This window comes from Lemur catta, chromosome 5 (assembly GCF_020740605.2).
Source record: "Lemur catta isolate mLemCat1 chromosome 5, mLemCat1.pri, whole genome shotgun sequence".
NCBI lineage: Eukaryota > Metazoa > Chordata > Mammalia > Primates > Lemuridae > Lemur > Lemur catta.
This window is the reverse complement of record NC_059132.1, coordinates 43815943-43839860: the sequence shown is the minus strand read 5'-3', so window position 1 is coordinate 43839860 and position 23918 is coordinate 43815943. Positions and strand designations below refer to the sequence as shown.

General features: G+C 41.2%; 1 protein-coding gene across 1 annotated transcript in view; it reads left to right on the top strand.

Moving 5' to 3' along the window:
* The window catches only part of LOC123638204 (ankyrin repeat domain-containing protein 26-like), a 46667-nt gene extending 38967 nt beyond the window's left edge, over window positions 1-7700 (top strand). The window contains exons 12-14 of the mRNA XM_045551639.1: window positions 3358-3395; window positions 3834-4042; window positions 7426-7700. Coding sequence (XP_045407595.1) covers window positions 3358-3395; window positions 3834-3861 — 66 coding nt within the window. The 3' untranslated portion in view covers window positions 3862-4042; window positions 7426-7700. The remainder of the gene's footprint in view (window positions 1-3357; window positions 3396-3833; window positions 4043-7425) is intronic.
* The last annotated feature ends 16218 nt before the right edge of the window (window positions 7701-23918 follow it).

Below are 23918 nucleotides of genomic sequence, written 5' to 3'. Positions count from 1 at the left end.
AAGTTACTTTTTCACCTTGTAATTAATTAGGATTTTGTGGGCTTGGTAATTTGAGATATGTAAATATCTCTGTTCCTCATGAAACCTTCAATTGAATCATTTACTTTTTTCAAAATGGATTCATGGTTGATTTTATTCCATGGCTTACAATTTGTTGATATTTAAAATGTATTTTTCATTGTATAAGTATTCTGTTTTGTAAAATTCAGACATACAGAAAAATTATAGCAATAGTACAAAGAATTCTTGGTTGGATACCGTCCCTCAAATGTTAATGTTTGACTACATTGGCTTTATCCTTTCTCTGCCTTCTCTTTTCTTTCTACCTATAGAAATATATAATATACACTTTTTTCTGAACTCTTTGTAAGTTGGAGACCTGATTTGTCTTTTTTTGTGACTATGTCACTGTGTATCTCCTGTAGTAAGGAATTATCTTCTTATATGATCTTATAGAGCTTTATCATAATTGTTGAAATCTAGAAATTAAAATTGGTTCAATATTAACATCTCATCTACAGACTGGGAACTAAAAATAAAATCCTAAGGCTCCTGCTAACTGAACAGATGCCTCTCGCCAAGGGGACTCCAGAAAAACCTTAAAACTGAGTCCCCAGCCATCATGGGATGGCAGGTGTAAAGCACAATTACATGCACAGGTCTTCTCATTACTATTCATGACTCTTCTAATAGCTTGTTAAATATGTATATTTAGCCATCCAGCTCAGTACAAATCCTGTTTCTTTTGTCCATCCCTTGAAACATGTGTTCTTGGCTTGAGGCGACAGCCGTGTTTCCCAGCCTGTCAGAATGACCGCTGCAGGTTGAAAATACTTCATGAGATATAAAGCTCTCCTTTTTCTAAGTATATAAACCTCATTGTATATTTTTTTAGTTAATAAGACCTTATTCAGATTTTTCCAATTATCTCAATATCCTTTATAGCCAAAGAAAATTCAAGATGAGGGATTGTCACAATCCATGATGTGTTGTGTCCATTTGTCAGGTCTTTTGAGTTTTTTAATCTGGGACAGTACCTGGGTCTGTCTTTGATTTTCATGGCATTTACATTTTTGCAGAGCACAGGTTAGTTATTGTGTAGGTTTTCTCTCAGTTTGGGTTCCTGTGAAGGTGCCTCATGATTTGATTCAGGTTATGCTGCATTCAGGCAGGAATGTCACAGAAGTGATGCCGAGTTCCTCTCAATGCAGCATATCTGGAAGAAGATGTTGTCACTGGGTGTCATGACTGGCCAGTGTTGACTCTGATTATTTAGTGAAGAAGGATGTGCTGGGGTTGTCTGTGGCAAAGTTGCTATTTGCCCTTTGCATTTCAGAAAGCTCTTGCGTGAAGGTACTTGGAGGCTCTGTAAATATCTGGCTTCTGCTCAGAATTTCATGCCCTAGATTGAACATTTCATTCATTGCTGATTCCTGCCTGAGTAAATTATTATGATGATTGTTGCCAAATGATTATTTTCTCATTCTTTCATTCCTCATATTATGCATTAATAAATAAAACCGACAAAGAGGGGTGAAGGGAAATCTTACAATTTTGGTAGGCAAATGCCCCCAGATTTGGTCAGTGGTAGCCATTTCCAGCTGACTTCATGTCTTTTTGGTCTCTCCCCATTACTCTTCGAGTACTTCCGTACCTTCTGGCAGAAAACAATGTTCCAAGCTTATGTTGTATTTTCTCTGCCCTATCCCTGGAATCAGCCATGTTTTTAGAAGCCCTGATTCCTTTTAAGGGAGAATGATATTTGGAAACCATGATCTGGACACGCGTTGTGGCCGGTGTGCTTTGGGCTATTGGGGTCATCCTTGCTCACAAGCTTCCTCCGTGAGCAAAGCAGGGAGCACATGTGTATGCACAAATACACGTGCATGCTTACATTAGTCTGTATTTCTGTATCAAAATGTATTGAAAACTCTGAGTTCTTACTGACATTTCCAATTCCAGTTCTGAAGAGTTCATTCTACTTTTCCCTTTCAGTACAGTTCAGCCTTGAACAACGTGGGGGCTAGGGACACTGAACCCCTGTGCAGTTGAAACTCTGCATATAACTTTGGACTCCCCAAAGATGTAATGACTAGAAGTCTTACCGATAACATAAACAGTCAATTAACATATGTTTTGTATGTTCTGCATACCATAGACTATATTTTTATACTAAAGTAAGTGAGAGAGAAAATATTACAAAAATCATAAGGAAGAGGAAATATACGTATACTAATGTACTGTATTTGTTGATATCAGTGTACATCTTCTGTTTACAAGGTGAATGTCTGTCTGAAATGGGGGACAGCCACAGCTCCACACCACAATCTGTGATACTTATCAAGCAACTCAACTCTTTCTTGTAGTGTCATGACTTTTTTTCTGCTTCTTGGGAGCACTTACAGCATCATAATGGAATTTCATATAGGTCCCATGGTGTTAGTCAAAGTTTGTGGTATTGCAATAACAATGGTGAAAAATGCGTGAGAACCATGAGAGATGACTTTTTCTGGAAAGACAGAGTGCTCAGTTGGAGATGATTAGTGTCACGTGGCATTTTAAGTGGATATTTGAAACATTTCAGCTTCCTGCAATAGCAACAGGAGGTGGCTTCAAAATTATTACAGTAGTAGAATATATGCGGTAGTTAATTTTATGCAGTTATGATTTAATATTGCATCTTTACATTTCTTTGCATTTCTGTCCACTGCAAATGGCACCATGTAGCCTGTGTGCCCCAATTTGGAGAAATGTATACTTTTTATAATAGATTGTGTATATTTTATGATAGTAAATGATAAAATAGACTAATACCTATAATACATATATTTTGTGCATTCATGACATACCTTTTTCTTAATTTTGTTGATTATCTCTATGCTGTGTGGTTCATCTGCAAGATTTTTCCAGTTGTAGTGAACCTCCAAAAATATTGCATTATATTTATCGGGAAGTACCTGCATAAAAGTGAACCCATACAGTGCAAACCGTGTTGTTCAAGGGTCAACTGTATTTGTATCTCTCTTTCCTGACAGTAACCTGGCTGTCTTCATCCCGAGTATATAGTAAGTGACCAATAACTGTTAGCTATGGTGGCCATGATGATAATGTAGAACCATCTGGGTGATTCAACTCCTCAAACATTTTCTGAGTACCTGTAAAGGCTAGAAAGGTCTCATGTCCCAGCCGTAAGGGGAAGTAAATCAGGAAGTAGTCCAAACTGTATTCTATATATTTGTGGCTAAGCCCAGGTGGGGACACCCCACTCCTGTCCTCTGAGCTTTCAGGAAGGTCCTCCTGAGGTCATTGGGTGGTCCCTTCACCCTCTGGAGTTCCCATTCTTTATCTCATCCTCAGATAACTTTGGACATACCTACTGCCCAAGGACCCCTGGGGTAAGTGTTGGGGGAAGGAAGGACTGGGAAGGGGCAATTCAAAGTTAAACCCTAGGGGGGGTGGGGGTGGTAGAGGCAGAGAGAGACCTGTCTGCAACCACAGCAGAGTTCATAGCATTTCTGAGACTACAAGCCACAAGAAGTCAGTGTGTATAAGCATGAAGTAGAGGAGAAGACAATTGTCAGAAGGGCTGTCCTTGAAGGACTTCCTGAAAGGGTAGAGCTTGAGCTCAGTCCAAAGGATGGACAGAAGTTCCAGTGGGCCAAGATGACAAAATACTTGTAACAAAACCCATTCCTTCTTCCACGGCCTGAACCAAGGTCTTCCTTGGGTCATTTCTTTGTTTTGCCACCTGACAAGGTGCTTTTGCTCCCTGAGGAGGAAAGCTAGGAGCTTGCTTCTCTAAGACCCCTGCCCTCACCCCACTCCCATTTCAGACTCCTACGAAGGATGCCACTACGGTGAGGAGAGAGGAGACCACTCATCGGTACTACATGGCAGCGTAGCCTGGCATCAGGAGGCCTGAGGATCTGCAGGATCTTGGGGTTTCACTTTCCACATCGGTACAATGAGAATAAAATGGCACCTGACTGCATACCTGGAGAGCGTTTACAGAAAGCATACTCTATGCAGGATGCCTGTGGAGGTACGGAAATCTAAGAGAAGCCCTTGCATTTGGGACATGCAAAGGCCAGACTCCCTCCCTCCAATTTCAAGCTGTACATGGGCCTTAAGAGCTAAATAGAGTCGTGTGGGCAGTAGTAGTGGCTAGAAGGGTGGAGGTGACAGGGAACCTGCCTGTAGAGGGTGGCCCTGGGTATAGCTAAGTCCAGAGGAAGAGAGAATTTCAGATGGGAACAAAGGTGCCCAGCCAGGACATTCCAGAGAACACAGAAAATGGTTTGTGCTCTGTGGCCCAGCTACCAGAAAAGTCAGTGTTAATCAGAGGGCCCTTGGAGTCCTTGAAAAAGGAGCATGCAGGGTGGGTGAGTTTTCAGTGGGACACAGATGTGTGTGTAGAGCAGTGAGAGGGTGAGGGTCTTGCTCATCCAGAGCCAGCAAGGGCCAAACATGGGGGCGGCCCTTGGCCACCTGCCTGCAGCCTCTGTCCCTGTGGAGGCCAAACGCAGAGAGGCTGGGAGCCCGGACCAGGCTGCCCTGCACAGCTGGCATGCGAGGGTCCTCCTGCAGCCAGTGATGAGAAGGCTCTCTCCAGCCTCATCAGCTGCAGGCTTGGAACTTCTAACTCGGGAATGAGGCAAGACACACGGGAAGAACCAAGCCCCCACGAAATTTAACTGGATGTCCTATATTTTATCTGGCGACTCAGCTCCTTCTCAGAGTGTGTTCTTTAGGGAACCTGACCTATAACAAACCTGATGAAGTGGGTACTATCATTGCCCTCCTTCTAGAAAATGAAAAACTGAGTCTCAAATCGTGGTCCTATAAGTGACGCTGGTTGTAAAGGGAGGAGTAAAACATTATGGGTTTGGGAGCTGGGTCAGCTGGGGTGGGGTGCGGGTGCAGAAACTCCTCAGCCATTTTCAAAGCCCCACCTCTAACTGGGCCTACAGCTCTGGAGGAAAGGGCTGTGGTCCAGGTTTTCCAGCCAGCCTTCCCAGGGCAGGGCTGAACAACCCCCCTGGAAGAAGGATTTAATCAGCCCCTTTGTCTCTGCCTCTCTTGGCCTTTGCTTTCCTTGTCAGAGTCTGTGTCAATAGCTGGAAATCCAGGCCGCATGACAAGCAGCAGCCTGGCCTGGGCTGCCCCCTCCCCAGCTTCTCACTTCCACCTGCCTTTCCCCACACAGAGCCTGACTGCAGGGACCTGGGCAGGCTCCCCTCTCCCCTGAGAGTGCAGCTGGCCCAAGCCTCAGTGTTGCTCAGCTGGGCCCTAGCAGTTCCACTCCGACTCTCCTCAGTAGCCAGGGTGACCTCTAAACAAATCAGATTGTGCCACTCCCCTGCTCAAAACTCTTCCATAGCTCCTGGTAGCCTCCCTGCAGCTGTAGACTGTGCCTTTACCCATGACACTCCCTCTACCTGGAATACCTTTCTTCTCTATTTGAGCTAATCCCTCCCATTCTTCAAGACCCCTTTTTGTCTTTGAGGCCTCTATCTGTCCCCCTTGGCTAGAATGAGTCACTTCCCCACCTGGCCAGCATGGCATCCTTACTGTGTCTGATGCCCTCACCCCAGGGCGTAGGCTGTGAGCATTCACCTGACTTCTGTGCGGCATTTTCTAGTTTATAAAGTGGTTTTCACATGTGCGCTCCCTTTCAGCTCTCTTGGATAGACCCCTTTGTCTCCATTTTAAAAATGATGCAGCAGAGGCCTGGCCGGGTTCCTGATGTGCTCATCCTCAGGTAGCTCAGGACTGCGGACCAGGACTCCGTTACCCAGATCTCGGAGTGCAGCGCCAGTGCTGTGTCCAGGAAAGGCTGGCCTTGCGACTGCATGGCCGACACCAGCTAGCTCGGTGGGTAGGCTGACGTTACTTCAGCGGCGCTAAGAGGAGCCCCCTTCTCTGCTCTGTGCCTGTACCCAGACACAGGCCCCAGTTCCTGGCTGGGTATGGGGGTGCTTGGGCACGAATGCACTTCCGGTTCTGCCTGCTTCCTCTTTAACTGGAATGCTGGGCCAGGTGACTGGGAAGTCACCTTCCCGGGAGTGCAGTAGGAAGTTACCACCCTTATACCTTTGATGGTAAGGGTAAGTGGAACTGGGATTCAGGCCCATGCAGTCCGGAGACGGGGAGCTGAGTGGGGTGCTTTCCACCTCTGGACGGCCCGGCATCACCAGCCTACCTGGAAACGCAGCCGACCTGGAACCCCCATTTCCCAAGGGCCACCCACAGAGCTGCCCAAGGACGGGGCTTAGGGAAGGGCTTCTGTCCTAGGCCTTTACAGTCAGTGCCAGTTTCCTCAGGGAATCATGGTGGCTCTACCATTCAAGCAGACCCCGAATCCCACCCCTTGTCACCCCTCCACTGCTACCAGCAGGTCCCAGCCACCGTCCTGGTCCCGTCTCTGCTGGCTGACTCTGGCAGCCTGTATGCAAAGGGCCTCTGCGTGTCTGCTCTTCCATCCCTCTGCATAGTCCCCTCTGGACAGAGAAGTCAGGGCGATGGTGTCACTCTGCTCAAACCCTGCCTGGCCCCCCATTTGTGGCTAAGAAAAGCCCAAGTTCTTAAGCGGCCCACCAGACCCTCCATCATCGGTCCCCATTCCGCCACTGCCCCACTCCTCTGTGCCAGACACAGCCCCCTCTGGGCCTTCACTGTGGCTGATCCTTTTGCCTGGAAGACTCTTTCCCCAGAAACCCACTCAGCTAACTTTCTCTCCCTCCTCCTCCCAGTCTTTGCTGAGACCTCACCTTCTCAGCAAGGCCCACCCTGGCTACCGTGTCTCACATGGAAGTCAGCCCCACTCTGCCCCACCACTCTCCACGCCCTCTCTGCTCCCCTTCTGTTTCTTCAGTAACACTTTCACCTTCTGCTCATTTATCTCGATGGCTTACTGTGCGAGGCCAGGGACTCTGCCCCTTTTATTCACTACTGAAGCCCTAAGCCAGAGCCTTGGCGTATGGTATGCACTCACTAAATATGTGTGGGGTGCACTGGATCTAGAAGTGTGGACGATGATAATCCCTCCATCACTGTGCTGTATAAGAATTAAATCAGTCCGTTAAGAGCACTGAGCCTAGGGCTCCTGGTAAGTGCTCCGTGAATATTCTTACGGTCAATATGTTAAAATGAACAGATTGCAAAAATAAAAGGTACAAGGGGTCATCTGCAGTGGAAGGGGGCGAGGGTGCTCCTAGCCTCTTCCGTCCTGTTGCCAGGGCCTGGGGCCCCACCCTGCGAGTGGCACCGTCGCTGGTGGAGACCTTCTCCCCACACAGCTGCCTTCTTAGCCCTTGTCTTCTCCCAGCGTGGTAGACGGGGGCTCATCTAAGGGGCCTTCCTGGAACAGCCTCACGTAAAGGAACTTGGAGGTCAGCCAGTCCAACCCCTGTGTTTGTTTCACAGGGGACACCAAGGGCCCGTGTGGGAAAGGACTTGACCGAGGCCTGCTGCCAGCTCTAGGTGCCTTTCACCGTCCCTCCAGCGACTGCATCCTGGGAATCCCAAAGCAGGAATCAACATCTATCAAAGGGCTTCTTTAACAAACCAGTTTGTGAAATGTTTAACTACGGAAAGCCTTACACAGCATTTGCAGTCTTCATCTGGTTGTGTTTACATTAAATCACCTTTGTTGCAAAGAATAAAATAAAATGAAATTTAAAGTGTTCTGGAAAATTTGAGATGTGACTGTCTAGTTGAATTTTTCATTTCAATAGATATTTATTGAGGACCTCAGGTGTAAGTCTTGGAGACAGAGGCGGGCAAGACACATTCTGTGCCTTTCCATAGTTCTCAGCGGGGGTTGGGAGAGGGCGTGGGCTGTGTATAAAAGAGCAGCATGATGCCGCAGCTGCCCTGCTCCTTGGTGTTTACCCAAAGGAGTCAAAAACTTACACCCACATAAAAACTTGCACGTGAATGTTTATGGCAGCTTTATTTATAATTGCCTAAAATTGGAAACAATCAAGGTGTCCTTCAACAGGTGAATGAATAAACTGTAGCACGTCCAGACAATGAAATATTACTCAGGAATCAAAAAGATATGAGCTATTTAGCCACAAAATAACATGAAGGGACCTTAAATACATGTTGCTAAGTGAGGGAGGCTAGTCTGAAAAGGCTACATAGGTATGATCCCAAGGATATGATATTCTAGGGAGACAGAAAAAAGATCAGCGGTTGGCAGGGGTTGGGGGAGGCAGGGATGGATAGTTGTTTAGGGCAATGAAACTACTCTGTGTGATACTGGGATGGTGGATACGTCATCGTACATTTGTCCAAACCCATCGACCACACAACACCAAGAGTGAACCCCAGTGTACACTATGGACTTTGGGAGATAACGATGCATCCATGTTGCTTCATCCACTCTAACAAACGTGCCGGCCACTCTGATGCGGGATGTTGACAAGGGGGAGGTTGTGCACATGTGGGGGCAGGGGGCGTATGGGCAATCTCTGTATCATCCACTCAAGTTTGCTGTGAACCTTAAACTGCTCTAAAGTCTATTAATTTTTAATTAGGTCAGAATTAATACACAAAAAGACACACACCTGGAAAACCCAGCACAGATGAGGTTCACGGATTCAGGATCTCAGAGGTGGGAAGGTCTTAGGATCCTGTTTCCTCTGATGCCAGTCTGTGGCCCCCAGTTTCATGGAGAATGTACTCACCAAACTGCTCCAGTTGAAGGACTTTTACACTGGGAAGTGATTTTCTTGGAACCTCAGTGGGTTAGCAGTAGAGGACCTTAACGACCATTGCCCAGTCCCTTCGTGGTTCTGATGAGAACTGGGCTGTAGAGGACAGTGCCTGGCTTACGGCCTTCCAGCTCTGAGCGGTACAGCTGGCCTGAGCCTCTCGGCTCTGATACAGGCTCTCCGGTAGTGCTGCCACTTCTCACATCCCCGTCCCCATCCCCTAGGGGGCCTGTGAGGTTCAGACTGGGGAGGATTAGTATGGCTGAGGTGCACAGTGCAGGTCCAGGGCGAGGGGTAGCAGAGGACAGCAAAGGCCCCCTGAAGTCCAGCAAGACCAAACAATTGTCCTGCCCCTTCCAACCCTCCTCCTCCTTCCTGTGAGTGGCTGATCCTCCTGGGTTCTTACTTCTTGTCACCTTGCATAGAGGGCAAGGTCCCTCTGTCTTGCTCTAATCTTCCCTAAGAAGATAATGGGGAGATGCCCTAGGGCCCAAGCCACTCGGGGCCAGGCCTCCGTGGGAGGCATGACATGGAGTCTGGACCTCTCCATTCCTCCCTCCCCCTCCCCCTGCTCTAGCTCAGCTGCCCGGTTGGACCTCCTCAGGCAGGAAGGGATGGGGAACAAGCAGCTGGCATGTGTGCCATGAGAGGGAAGCAGAGGCTGTCCCGTGTGTCCCACGCACACTTGCAAAATGCCTGCCCCTCTTTCACCAGATGTAAAGCCAGCAGCTCCTTCTGGGAGGATCTAATTGACTAATTCTCAGACTCTGTCTCAAAAAAAAAAAAAAAGTAAAGTAGTGTCTTCACCAGTCAAAAACAAGATGGCAAACAAAAAACAAAACAAGTTTACGGATGTTAATTAAATAAAAAGATGGGTATTATTTGTACTCAGGAAACCCAGAAGAGGCAGGCCCATGACCAGTGGACACGGAGTTCTGGTTCTCAGTAGATTTATCATGCTCGTGAGTTTAGCACATAGGTAAAGGCTCCCTTTGGCAGGGCCCCACCGTCCACCTCCGTGGTCCACTGGACTTTCCAGCTGTGTTCTGGGTGAAGCAGGGCTGGGATGTTACCAAATGATGAATAGGTGTCTCTGCTGTGCCTTCCCCTGATTGGTTCCCAGCTTCTCTGCCCCGAGGAACCACCCTCCTGACCTACACCTGCCACCTGTAGATTTAATCCCTACCTAACTAACATCAGTACATTGTAATATATTTTTTAACTCCATTATAATAACAACAGCCGACACCAACAAATCTTTTACTGAAAACCACTTGCTGATCTTCAATTCTCCTCTTCCATCAACACTGTTGGAATCACAAATCCTGAGTAACCATCACTACCAAAACTGCAGATGGTCAGGGCTCAACTACGACTGACTATTACATAAGCCTGTTTACAATTCCTAACTTCCCATGCTTGAGTCAGGAAACCAGAGGTGTTCAGGACACCAGGACCCAAATCTCTGAAGTGTCATCCACTTCCGGCACGCTCTTTCAAAAACAACAAGTGAACATTTAAAAAGTGATTGATATTCCCAGTAGATTCCAAGTTTACCAGAGCTGTTCCTAAAGATAAATCAATCAGCAATCACCTAATCCAATGTGTCCACGAGTCCACCGTATTTTGTTTACTTATTTTTATTTTTTAGGATATTTCGTTCATAATTCTTCTGTTGCATAAATAATTCCAAAAATAAAATAGAAGCAGAGGAAAATCTTTTAATCTTTTAAAAAGTATTTGTTTCTGTGATTCTTAATACATATTAAATAAAACATGTTGGATTTGAGATTTGAAGCAGACAGATGTTGAAAATGGTCAACTCCATTAAGCCAGAGAGCAAAGTGATTCTTACACAGGCAGTCGCTGAAGCGGCCAGGAAGTATGTGAAACAGGTGTTCAATATTGATTAAAAAACTAGAAAGAAATATGACTGAGGCACAATTCTGTAAGTATGGGATTTTTTAAACAATACATTATACAATTGACAGTGAGTATATTCAGGTTTCATCAATTCTAGTATCAAGAGGTGGTCATAATTTTTTTATGGATCAGAAATATCAAACTACTTTAGGAAAATGAATTATTTAGGCTACGTGCTTTGGTTCTTTTGTGCTGATGAAAATAGGTTTCATCTGAGTTTTTATCCATCATGTGTCAGAATTACTGACTTTATCTTTAGAGAAAAACAAATCTTTATACCCTGAAATAATTGATGGGTAACCAAAGGATGTGGTAGATTTCCTTGTGCTTCTTTCAGAAAACGAGTAAAATTACTGAAAATTATCCTGTAATATATAACTGAGACTTATGCTGCAAAAGACATAAATTCAGTGGTAAAGGAATATCATAAACTTTCAGGAAAATCACAGGGATTTGCTTCTATAAGCATCATTCCCATTTGAAAATGGCACAGTGAACAAGACAACAAAAAATAATATAAATGCTGGGGAATAGCTCCATTGAATGGGGCTGTGCAGATAAAATGATGTAACCTAAATTAGTACCTTTGGCAGCCCCTGTGGCATGTCTGTTCAAAGTACACATCATATCCTCTTCTTCCTTTACCTCTCTGCCGACAAAAGGAACTAACTGTGCCGCGAACACTCAAACGTCTCTGTCTCGTAGAGCTTTGCCAAGCCATTCTGTTATGAGATGTGCATGGACATAACGGCGAAACAGACTGCTAGAAAAAAGGACCTAGGCTTGCACGCTTCTTCCTTTCTTCTCCTCTGGAAATTCTCAATCTCTGAACACCCAGTACTACTCAGATGTGCGTGTGTGTGTCTGTAGATACAGTGGACATATGAGATTGATAAACATGTAGATGATGGATGTGAAAGGCTGGGAAACAGAAGTGTTTTGGATTTTGGACTTTTTAAGATTTTGTAATATTTGCATACACATAATGAGATATCTTGGGAATGGACTCAGCTTTAAACGTGAAATTTATTTGCATTTCATATACACTTTATACACATAGCCTGAGGGTGATTTTATACAACATTTTTAATAATTGTGCACATGAAACTAAGTCTGTGTACATCAAACTGTTGGAAAGCAAAGATATCACTCTCTCAGCCACCTCTGTGGAAAATCTGTGGTGGTTTGGCATCATCGCCATTCCTGACTCTGAATTTATCTGCGGCCAGTAAGCGATCATTGTCTTACACTTATTCACAAATAAGTACTTAACGGCAAAAAAAAAAAGGCATACCATGAATACAGCGAAGAAACAATGTGTTCAGGTTATCAGAAGAGCACAGTGGCATCACCAGAACACCTGTATCCGCCGTCAGACAACAGCAACAGTGACTGCAATTCCATTGTCATATTCCAGAAAATTAACAGTGTTCCCTTAATATTAACAAATATCCAGTCCATGTTTAGATTCCTATATTTGTGTCAAATATTTTTCATGATTGGTTTGTTTGGATCAGGATCTAAATAAAAACTACCTTGTGCTTGGTTCGTTTATATATCTTGAGTCTCTTTTATTCTGATTATTTATATCTCCTCCTTGTTTTATTTCTTGCTATTTACTTTTTGTTCTTTTTTTTTTTCTTTTCCTTTCTTTTTCACATTTTCAAGAATATCTTTACACCACAAAGCAGAGAATAGGTAAAACAAAACCAGAGTGAGTAACGCATAGGTCTTGGCTCTGAGTTGGGTATCCATGGGGAAGCCATGTTGGTGAGTTTGGTCTGAACACGTACCATTTCATTACCCCTTTGTGGGCATGCTTAAGTGGGGAATTTAGCATGCTTGGAAAAGATAAATTGCAGCTGAAGGGGTCTTTTATCCCTTGGGGATGCTGAACAAACTGTGCCTTGTGCAACTGTGCTTTGACTGCAACCCATCACATGAGGTCAAGTGTGAAATTTTCTATTTATGGTGTTGTGTCCATGCTCAAAGACTTAAGGATTTCGGAGAATTTCAGATTTTAGATAGTCAACTTAGGGATGCACCAACTGCAGTACGAACTTGTTTATTTTGTCCACTTTCCAAGGGGGGAGGGTATTTATTCCTGTAGTAAATGTCTCACATTTCCCGTCTTTAATGTCTTACAGCTCTGACAACTTTCTCAAGGTGTCCAGTCTTGGATTATGGATATCCTGTGGCCCACGGGTCTAACTTTTGGTATTTCTATTCATCAAGAGGAGACTTCAGGCTCCAAAACTGAGCCAAATTTCTGGAAGGGGTGGCTTAGGAGAATACCTTTCCCAAGAAAGGTTAATGCATCATTTATATTCCAGCAAATATGACTAATCTGAATTGCTGTTGGTGCCGTTTAAGATTGACTCTTCAGGTAAAGCATCACTTTTTGTGTTTCCTACTTTCCCTCATGCCACACATTATAAATCTCTCAGAACACCGTGGAGTTGGCAATAGTCTGCTGAGTATGAAGCCGTTTCTATCATGCTATTAGCAATGGCATAGAATAACACACTGGTATTTGCAAGTGGTGTCTTCAGAGCTTCTGTGTATCTTAACATCCAAACCAAGACACAAGTCTTATACGTTTTCAAACACCCTCGGAAACGCATGCCACTCCTTAATGCTTAGTATTTTGTTTGCAACCTAGTGAATGTCAGTGAAGCTCTACATAGATGAAGTGGATTCTTATTATTTGCAGATTTGGGTGTTGCAAAGACTGATCACTAAAGTCATTTGGATTATGTAAGGACCGTATAATATTCAAAAAAGCAACAGAGAGAATCACCAGGCCACTTTTTCATTTAAGTCAAATAATGTACTCTCCACTTCCAATTTTGAGGCTCTCTTTTAATGATGGAGAAAAATAATACATGTCTTTCTAAGTTACCTCGAAGCTCCCACTGAGTTGCAGGAGTCATTTGCAGAAATATGGTCCTTGTTCCTCTAGATAAAGCCTGCAGGGTCAGGGGAACAATGGTTTTCCAAAAGACAGGGCTGCCACTGACATTTGTTGGCTTTCATATTTCAGGATGTGTCACACAAAGAATATGTGTGCACCTGAATACCAGGTATTGGGCATTGGTTATGTATGGGCCGTAGGTTTGAATTCTAGAAATTACTATAAAGAAAAAACAATTTGCGCCCTCTTTGTTCTTGACATTTTGCATTCCCCAAAGAATTAGGAGCTGACAAACCAAAGCACTCAACATCTGTCTCTGCATTGGGAAACATTTGGAGATTTGATTTAAGACTTTGACTATTCTGAGAGATAAGCAAGAAGTAATCTCATGATTCAACAACAGAGGAATAAATAATAGAAATAATTTATATATTTGAGATCTTATATTACATGCTGCTTTAACAAAAAGAGATATCCTATGTACATAAGATATACACATATCCCCCACACACATATACACATATACACATACACATACACTTATACACACGTGTGTGTGTGTGTGTGTGTGTGTGTGTGTGTGTGTATGAGAGAGAGAGAGAGAGAGAGAGAGTGTGTGAAGGGGCCAGATGCTATTCCCATTAATACAGTTCTCTTCTGCAAGCTACACAGTGGGAGAACATATTTACAACATATAACCACAAAAGAACTTGTTAGAGAATATTTTAAAAATTTCTACAAATTAATTAAAAAGAATATTGAATACAAAAAAAATAGAGTTTTCTTCTATATATTTGAAAAATGCATGAATGTCCTGGGTCCCTTTATACTGATTTGATTAATTTTAAGTAATTTCCCAGAAATTAAGGTATAGCTGGCCAGGTGTGATGGCTGATGCCTGTAATGCTAGCACTCCAGGAGGCCGAGGTGGGTGGATCGTTTGAGCTCAGGAGTTCGAGACCAGCCTGAGCAAGAGCGAGACCCCCCCACCCCGTCTCTACTAAAAATAGAAAGAAATTAGCTGAACAACTAAAATATATAGAAAAAATTATAGAAAAAAAAAAGTATAGCTACACTCCATGTTATAAATGTATTCAAAAAGAAAACAACATTGTTTTTCTGAATTATTCAATCATTGAGTTTTCCCAGTAGCCGGATGGCCTATAAGCATTCATATATTAATATTACTCTTGAAATGTCAAATATGTTTGCAAAATATGCCATACCATGATAGATTAGCCACCCTAAATAAGTTACTTATGAATTTCAGTGGTAGAAAAGAAGGTTCAGTAAAACAGAACTGTGAATTCTTTCCTAAGTCCTGAGTACTAGATTTAAGACAAAACAGAATGCAATATGTCAGCTTTTAGAATCCACAATATATATGTCAGTGAATTTATTTTAAAAGTTTATATTTTCTTTGGTGGCCTATTATTTTCTGATGATATACCTACTTATGACTTAAAAGCCACATCTTGTAACCTCCTAGTAAACTAAATATCCCTCCAAAGGTAAACAACAAAAACTAATTTAAAATTGAAAGAACACACACATTCATATCCTCAGGAGATTTTTACAAATTCAAAAATATGAGTTATCCAAGTAAAGATATTTAAAGGGGTAATTATTTTCTGAATCTTTATTTCTGTCCTGCCCTGTTTTAATTAAGGAGTGAGTTCTCTCATTGAAGCTTGATGTTCTCATGAATTAGCCACTGGGGACCCCTTAAATTGGGAATTCTATAAACAGTGCCTGAAATTACATATTCAAACAGCACAACCACTAATTCTTGTAATTGTTTATGTTGACCTACCTTTTCCAGGAAAATCATTCTCCTACAGAAAGTACAACGTAATCTTTCCTTGACTAAAGAGAAGACTCAATTAGATTTAATTTGTTCAATCAGGGATGATAAACAGATTATAATTTGTCTTACAAAAGGAAAAACATCATCAGGGTTACTTTTGGAAGTGTTATGAAACATTATATTGAATTACATCCCAGGGCAAATATGAACTTGCAAGTATACCATAATCGTTTTACTTAAAAATATAATTATTCATCTGGATAGTTTTGGTCACTTCTGAAAGCAAGGAGCAACATAGCCAGTCCGTTTAGAATAAACAAATATTTGCAACACAGAGAAGTTGGACTCAACATTTTTTTTCAGTTTATCTAATTAGACAATCATCTATCAATAAACACACCCACAATAAAATTAGCATTCCATGAAGATGTAAGGCCAGAAAGCAAATAATGTACCTAAATCAATGAGTCATTTCGAGGAACAGTGACCTCTGCCATTTTAAAGCCAGACTTAAAAAAAAAAAAAAAAGTTGTTCTTCATCAAACTGTCTTACAAGGGGAACAGACACCTTTAAAAAATGTATCTTATAAACAAACTGTGTACCTGTTCATTGCTTTACAACAATTGATCACAGTCTTATTTAGTATTATGTTCAATGAAAACAATTATAGCATTGTGTAGAAAAATTGGAGAAAAAAAAATTGCTATATGAGTAATTAGTCACCCATCCTCTAAAATTATTTATTCTATACCTCAAAGGAATAGAACAGAGAAAAAAAATCTTTGAAGGTGATCATTACAGAGTTTGCATCCTTTTGACATACACTCTGTGATCTAGAATCAAATAGGGTAAGTTTAAGTAACCACATAGCTTGTCTGCAACCTGTCTTCAGATGGTGGACTGAGGCTCCAGTTGCATTATCCATGACAACCCATTTTCCACGCAGAACATATCTTTTCCGTGTTATGCTTCTTCTTTGAGCAAGTGTGAGGCTTGTAACTGAGCTCTACAAGGTATATTTATCCAATGTATCTTATTTCTCTTTCACCTATGGGGAAGCTAGCTCAAGGAGACTGAGGAACATACCTACATGACTGGCCATGGTCAGGGATCCAACTGGATTAAAACATTGTGCTTTCTCCAACACAATAAGCTTGGAGGTAAAACAGCATGTTTTACACAACCCATGCGTGCAGCAAATTGCATTAAATGTGTTCACTTCATACCCATTTCTGGATATCACTAGCAAACATTGTATTGTATTGGAAACTATTATTGATATTTACTTATAGCATCTCCTCTTGAAAAATGCATCGTTTCCACCTAAATAATGAAAAAGTGTTATTAAAAATTAATGTTATTATAGAGTAAAATTTTATTTCACACTCAAGCTGTGTCGGCCTTATGATAACTTTCTAGGTGCTTATGTTGCATAAGGCAGGGGTTTATTTGCTGAATTCTGAAGCTTGTTAGTATGAAACCTCATTTCTGTAGGAAATCAGGGGTACTACATTTATTCTATAATTTCTTTCTTTTTTTTTTTGAGACAGAGTCTCACTCTGTTGCCCAGGCTAGAGTGAGTGCCGTGGCGTCAGCCTCGCTCACAGCAACCTCAAACTCCTGGGCTTAAGCGATCCTACTGCCTCAGCCTCCAGAGTAGCTGGGACTACAGACATGTGCCACCATGCCCAGCTAATTTTTTTCTATATATATTTTTAGTTGGCCAGATAATTTCTTTCTACTTTTTTAGTAGAGACGGGGTCTCACTCTTGCTCAGGCTGGTCTCGAACTCCCGACCTCGAGCGATCCACCCACCTCGGCCTCCCAGAGTGCTAGGATTACAGGCGTGAGCCACCACGCCCGGCCTCACCCAGATTATTTTTTATGTTGTCCTGAAAAGAACTATGATTGGGTGGACTTTCCTACAAATATCAATTAGGTCATTTTGATTGATATTGTTAATCAGATCTCTGTTATACTTACTGATTTCTCTGTCTACTTTTTCTGTCAATTATTGAGGGACAGATATTTAAATTGCCTACATAAACTTATGAATTTCTCTGATTGTCCTAGCACATCTATAAACTTTTGATTTGTGCATTTTGAGGCTCTGATATTAGGTACATAAATGTTCAGGACTTTACATCCTTTCGATAAACTGATCCTTTTATAGTGTAAAACAAAAACCATTATCACAGCCATACCAAATTTTATTTGATTAACATTAGTATGGTATAACTTAAAAATTCCCCACAGCCCATAAATCCCACATTCATTCTTTTAAATCTCTTTTCTCTGTATCTTTTTAAAATTTTTTGAATAGGGTTTTTACTGTGAAGTCTTTAAATTCACAAGTCATTTTTTTTCCTACAAACTAATCTACTGTTAATTCTGCTCCATGCAATTTCCATCTCACACTAGTTTTCATATCTAGATGTTAAATATATCTTTTGTGTCTCTATCTAACTTTATGAACACATGAAATACCATTATAGTAACTGCTTAATGTCAATGACCCATAATGTAACATGTGTGTCATTTCCGGGTCTAGATTGACTGATTCTTTTTACCGTATTGGCTATATTTTTCTACTGCTTCCCATGACTGGCAATGTTTGGGTGTGGGACTTTGTTAAATTTACCCTGTTTGCGCTTCAATATTTTTGTATCCTACAAGTATACTTGAGCTCACTTCTAAGACACATGTAAGTTTTCAAATGGACACAGGCACATGTACCAGGTGAGACTATATTCTAGCCTAAAAGCAATCTCAATTAATTGAAAGAAAATCCAGTGACTAGAATGCGTGTGTTCAACCACAGTGGCATTAAAATATAACCAATAATTGAAACATGTCTGGAAAATCCACAGATAATGGAAACTATTAAATAAATAACACTTGTAAAATATCTATGTGGATAGTCAAAGAAGGGAAGTCACACAGTCATTGAACAAGTCACACAGTCATTGAACAAAATGATTATGAAAGCACAACGTATCAAATTAGTAGGATGACGCTAGAGCAATACTTAGAAATTAGTATGTCTCTGAATTACTATTTTAAAGAAGAACGAAAATCTTAAATTAGTGAGTTCCAGCTTCCACTTTAAGAAATTGGAGAAGAATGACTCAAGCCCCACGTAAGCAGGACATAGGAAATAATATTAGAGAACGAAAAGAGAATAGGGTAGCCCAGGCAATAAATAGAAAGATGTGAATAAAGAATATGCTAAAATGGTGATTACTTTCACTATTTTTATTATTATTTCAGAATATTATAGAAGTACAAGTGTGTTGGTTACATAAATTGCTTTTGTACCGTTTGAGTCAAAGTTATAAGTGTGCCCATCCCCCAGATAGTGTGCATTGTACCCATTAGGTGTGAATTTACCCATCCCCTCCTCCCCCTCCTACCTGCCTGACACCCGATGAATGTTCCTTCCATATGCGCACATAAGTGTAAATCAATTAGTTCCAATTAGATGATGAGTACATGTGCTGTTTGTTTTTCCATTCTTGTGATACTTCACTTACAAGAATGGACTCCAGCTCCATCCAGGTAAATACAAGACATATTAGTTTGCCATTTTTTTCATGGCTGAGTAGAACTCCATGGTATACATATACCACATTTTATTTAAAATAAAAAACCACTACAAAAACCCTGTTCCTTCTTCCAATAGTTACGTAACCAACAATCAAAATCCAAAGTTATTTGCTTTTGAGAAAGGGAATGCTAAAAAGGCACATAAGTGCCCCCAAAGGCTCTTGAAGACAGTTCTCATCACTGGCCACATGGCTTCTCCCAAGTTTAGATTTAAATTCAGTTGTTTGACAAACTCTTATAGCTTGTTGGTGTGAATGTAAATTGTTACAAGTATTTGGAGGATAACTTAACAACACCTAACAAAACTTTAAAAGTGCATGCTCTTTGGTTCAGTAATTACACTTCTAGAAATTTTTTCATTTCATTTATTTATTTGTTTTTGAGACACAGTCTCACTCTGTTGCCCAGGCTGGAGTGCTGTGCCATCAGCCTAGATCACAGCAGCTTTGGACTCCTGGGCTCAAGTGATCCTCCTGCCTTATCCTCCTGCATGGCTGGGACTGTAGGCACATGTGCCACCATGCCCGACTAATGTTTTTTTTTTGTTGTTGTTAGAGACAGGGTCTCACTCTTGCTCAGACTGGTCCCAAACTCCTCAGCTCAAGCGATCCTCCCCCCTCAGCCTCCCAGAGTGCTAGGATTATAGGCATGAGGCACTGCACCCAACCAAAATTTTAACTATAGGTATACTTAAATGTGTAAAGATGCATGTAAGATATTTCAGTGCATACTAATTATCACAGCACACATATAAACAAGTTGGAAACATCCTAAAGGTCCCTCAGAAAGGAATAGATTAAGTAAATTAAAGTGTATCCATACAATGAAATATTCTACAGCCACTAAAATAATACGTGTCATATATATCCATATGTATACACATATACACACCAACACATACAGAAATAAGAGGAGTACAGTATAAAGCTTAAGAGTTTAAGCTTAAGAGACTCACTGATTTTGTATTCCAGCTCTTGTACTTACTAGATATAGGCAAATTTTTAAATCTCTGTGCCTCAAATTTTTCATCTATAAAATGGGAACAATAATAGCACTACCTTTACAGTATTGTGAGGATTAAACTAACTTAAAGTGCTTAGATAGAATAGTGCCTGACACATAGCCCCCCAAAACAAAACCAAACCCCACCATCTTTTCCTAGAGTACTCAGTGCTCACTATAAAGATTTATATAAATGCCAGTAATCCATTGGTTCTAGTCTGTTAGTAGTGAAGGAGTATGTTGGAGTATGAACAAAAAGGAAGCTGTAGCTTAGTCATTTTTATCATAGCTAAGGACTACAGAGAACTGCATTCTTATCTTTACTTGCACATACACTCATGAGTTTATATGAATAAATATGTAAATATATCTGATAAATATGTATATATCTCTATATGCATGTATTTATGGCATATGTATGTGTGTGTGAGAGATATATACACATACAAATAAATATGAAATGCAACAAGCCAAAAATCTGATGGAATTGCAATGGCAGCATACCTTCGTCGATAAAATTTATAGTTTGAAAAACGTTCCAAATAGTTAAAGTAAGAACAAGAACTGAATAGTACAAGGGAGATAATTTCAGTTATATATAATTATTTTCAAGCAAGTTGACAGAACATTTACCTCATTAAAGAGGAAGAATTTTCTCATTCATAGAAGCATGCAACAGTGCACTAAGTGTTGCTGTTTACTTTCTCATTTTTTAAATTTTTTGTTTGTTCAGTTTTTTTTAAAGACAGGATCTTGCTCTGTCATGCAGGCTGGAGTGCAGTGGCATGATCATAGCTCACTGCAGCCTCCAACTCCTGGACTCAAGGGATCCACCCGCCTCAACCTCCCATGTAGTTGAAACTATAGGAATGTGCCACCACATCCAGCAAATTTTCTTTTTTTAATTTTTTGTAGAGATAGGGGGGTCTCACTATGTTGCCCAGGCTGGCCTTCAACTCCTGACCTCAAGTGATCCTCCCACCTTGGCCTCCCAAAGCACTGGGATTACAGCTGTGAGGCACCAAGCTGGGCTCTTACCCTAAATTTATCATATATTGCCCTTTAGAGGATTCCTATTTATGCTGCATTTTTACGTTTCCCTCTTTTATTTCCAATTGTAGATAAATAATCCCATTTTCACCTAGTTAGCTCATTATTATTGGCCTACGCTGTTTGTTATCACACATAACTATGCATGCCAGAGGGGAGCTGTGGGGGTGTTTTAAAATTAAACTGATATTAAAATCATCAATTTGATATAATTTAACTTATGGTTGGTTTCCCAGGGGAAAAAAAGGGCTCATACATAAAAACAGAAAAGCCAAAGAATGTTCTTTAAAACACATTTAGCTTCAAAGCCTTGAATAGAGAAACACCATTAAAATCCAGATAACATTCTTAATTATGCTGAAAATTATTTTTACCTTGAATCACCAAGGGCAGAAATGCAGTCCTATTTCCCCAACTTTTCACTGTTTTGTTTTTTTTTTTTTTTTTTTTTGAAGCTCTGTTATAATTCTGGGGAGTGCAGGACAGGAGCATCCCCTACAGGACGAGCTGGGGCCAAGCTTCATGCAATGTTCTGGCGCTATCTTTCTCATCTGTTCCTTTGTATTCACCCTGTGGTTAACAGTAATTGTGCAGAGACAGTTAGAGATGGCTACTGTGGCGGTTTGTGAATTACCGCAACATTCTCAGCCCCTGAAAAGGATTCTGCAATTTTGTCAAAGGATCTGAAAGCACACGCTAAAATGTATACTGGAATTTTCTTTTTCTATTTACTGTGTTTTCTTGATACAAGCTTCTTAAAACTGTGTCTCTTTTTAGCATTGTAAAATGTAAGCTTGCATGTAGTTAATTTAAGAGAGAGAAAGAGAGAAAATTCAGAAAGAAGCACATCACCCTCATTTTTCATGACCAGCTTTGACTGCAGTCTCACCCCTAAAGCAGGAAGAAGCTAATTAGTGTAAGAGCAAAAGAAGTTCTAGCACTCCGTGTGTGGGGTGTGTGTGTGCAAGCGTGTGTGTGCATGTCAGCGTGAGTATCTGTGAGTGGGCACGTTTGTGTGCATGTGCTCGTGTGTGAGGGCACGCGAATGAGTGTGTTCTTTCCCCTAGAAATATATGTTTTTACATGTCGCATCGCCCTAAAGAACAAATCGGAAGGTGTATCAATTCTCTTGGACCTCCGTGACAAAGGACCACGGAGTGGGGGGTTTCACGACACACGTGTATTTTCTCACAGTTCTGGAGCCTGAAAGTCCAAGATTAAGGTGTCAACAGGGTTGGTTTCTGCTGAGGTTTCTCTCCTTGGCCATCTCCGCTCAAGATGTTTTCACACCCTCTTCCCTCTATGCTTATTTTGGGGCCCAAATTTCCCCTGTTTATAAGAACACAAGTCACCTTAGAGTCCACCCTAATGACCTCATTTTAACTTTAATCCCATGTAAAGACCCTGTATTCAAATAAGGGTCACATTTCCAGGTACTGGATCTTAGGACTGTCACATATAAATTAGGAGGGAAAGGTACATAATTCAACCTGTAACAGCAATTTTTGAGAAAAGACTAGATGCGCACGCTTAGGATCTGTTGACTTAAGCAAACCAGGGTGATCTTTGAAGAAATATTCTTTAATTATCTAATAGAGATGCATTGCGCTTTTAAGAAAACATGAGCTAAACATAAAAAAAGTAAACAGAAAACTCTGGTTTCTTCCTTGGGAGGGCATATTTCACAATTTGAGTAACTGGAGTGGTCACACACACACACAGCTGGTTTTACTTGGCTTCTCCTGCTAAAGGAACAACTGATTAAAAGTTCACTGAGCTATGGATTTCTCTACCTCTCAGTTACACGGGAGGCTTCAAAACAGGACTGACATTTCATACTTTGCTATGCAACTCAATTCCTCACAGTTCTACAAATCAACCTACGCTAAAAAGTCATCAAACTCCCTCCTCTCAGATAAGTCTTTGAAATACTAGAAGCCAACTATTTCCCTGACGATTTTTTATTTTTTTCTGTTTCTCATTCCCCTGTGGGGGCAATCTGTGCAATGAGAATGAGAGAAAATTCTTGAGCAAGTCTCTATTTCAAATATTTATTTTGCATCGGCATCAAACTGATGTAGAAATGTAAACAATTCTTTGGTGATGACAGGTCTGTATTTTTCTATTTTTTATGCCTGTTATTCTTTTGAAGTTTCTCCCTGAACTTAACAGTAATTGAAATCTGTAAGTTGTATGCAGATTGTGGCTCCATAAAATGCCTTCTTATAGACGAGGTCAACACCGGGCACAAAAGATTTCATATCATAAGACTCATTCACAGCAGAACATGCAGAGCAGCTCCCTGCTCCAAAGAACACATTTGCACACACTGTGAGAGGCATAGTGCTACCAATCCACCCTCAGACAACATTAAAGCTTTTTTCAGATTTGCCATAATTTTTTAAATTGCCTCATGCTTTTTAGTTGTGGTAAAATATTACATACCTAACATAAAACTTAGCATTTTAACCATTTTTAAGCATGCACTTTGGTGGTGTTAAGTACATAACATTCACATCGTTGTGCCACTATCACCCACCATGCACCTGCAGAACGTTTTTCATCTTGCAAAACTGAAACTTTGTACTCATGAAAGATTATGTACCCACTCCCCCAGCCTGGAGTCCCCTGGTGACATCATGCTATTTCTGACTCTATGAATTGGGCTGTTCTAGGTACTTGGTATAAGTGAAATCATGTAATATCTGTGACTGGTTTATTTTGTATAGCATAACGTCCTCAAGGTTCACCCATGTTGTAGCATGTTGTGGAATTCTATTCCTCTTTTTGGCTGAATAATATTCCATTGTATAGCTATATGATATTTTGTTTATCCACTTACATGTTGATGGACAATTGAGTTGCTTCCACATTTTGGCTATTTTGAATAAGACT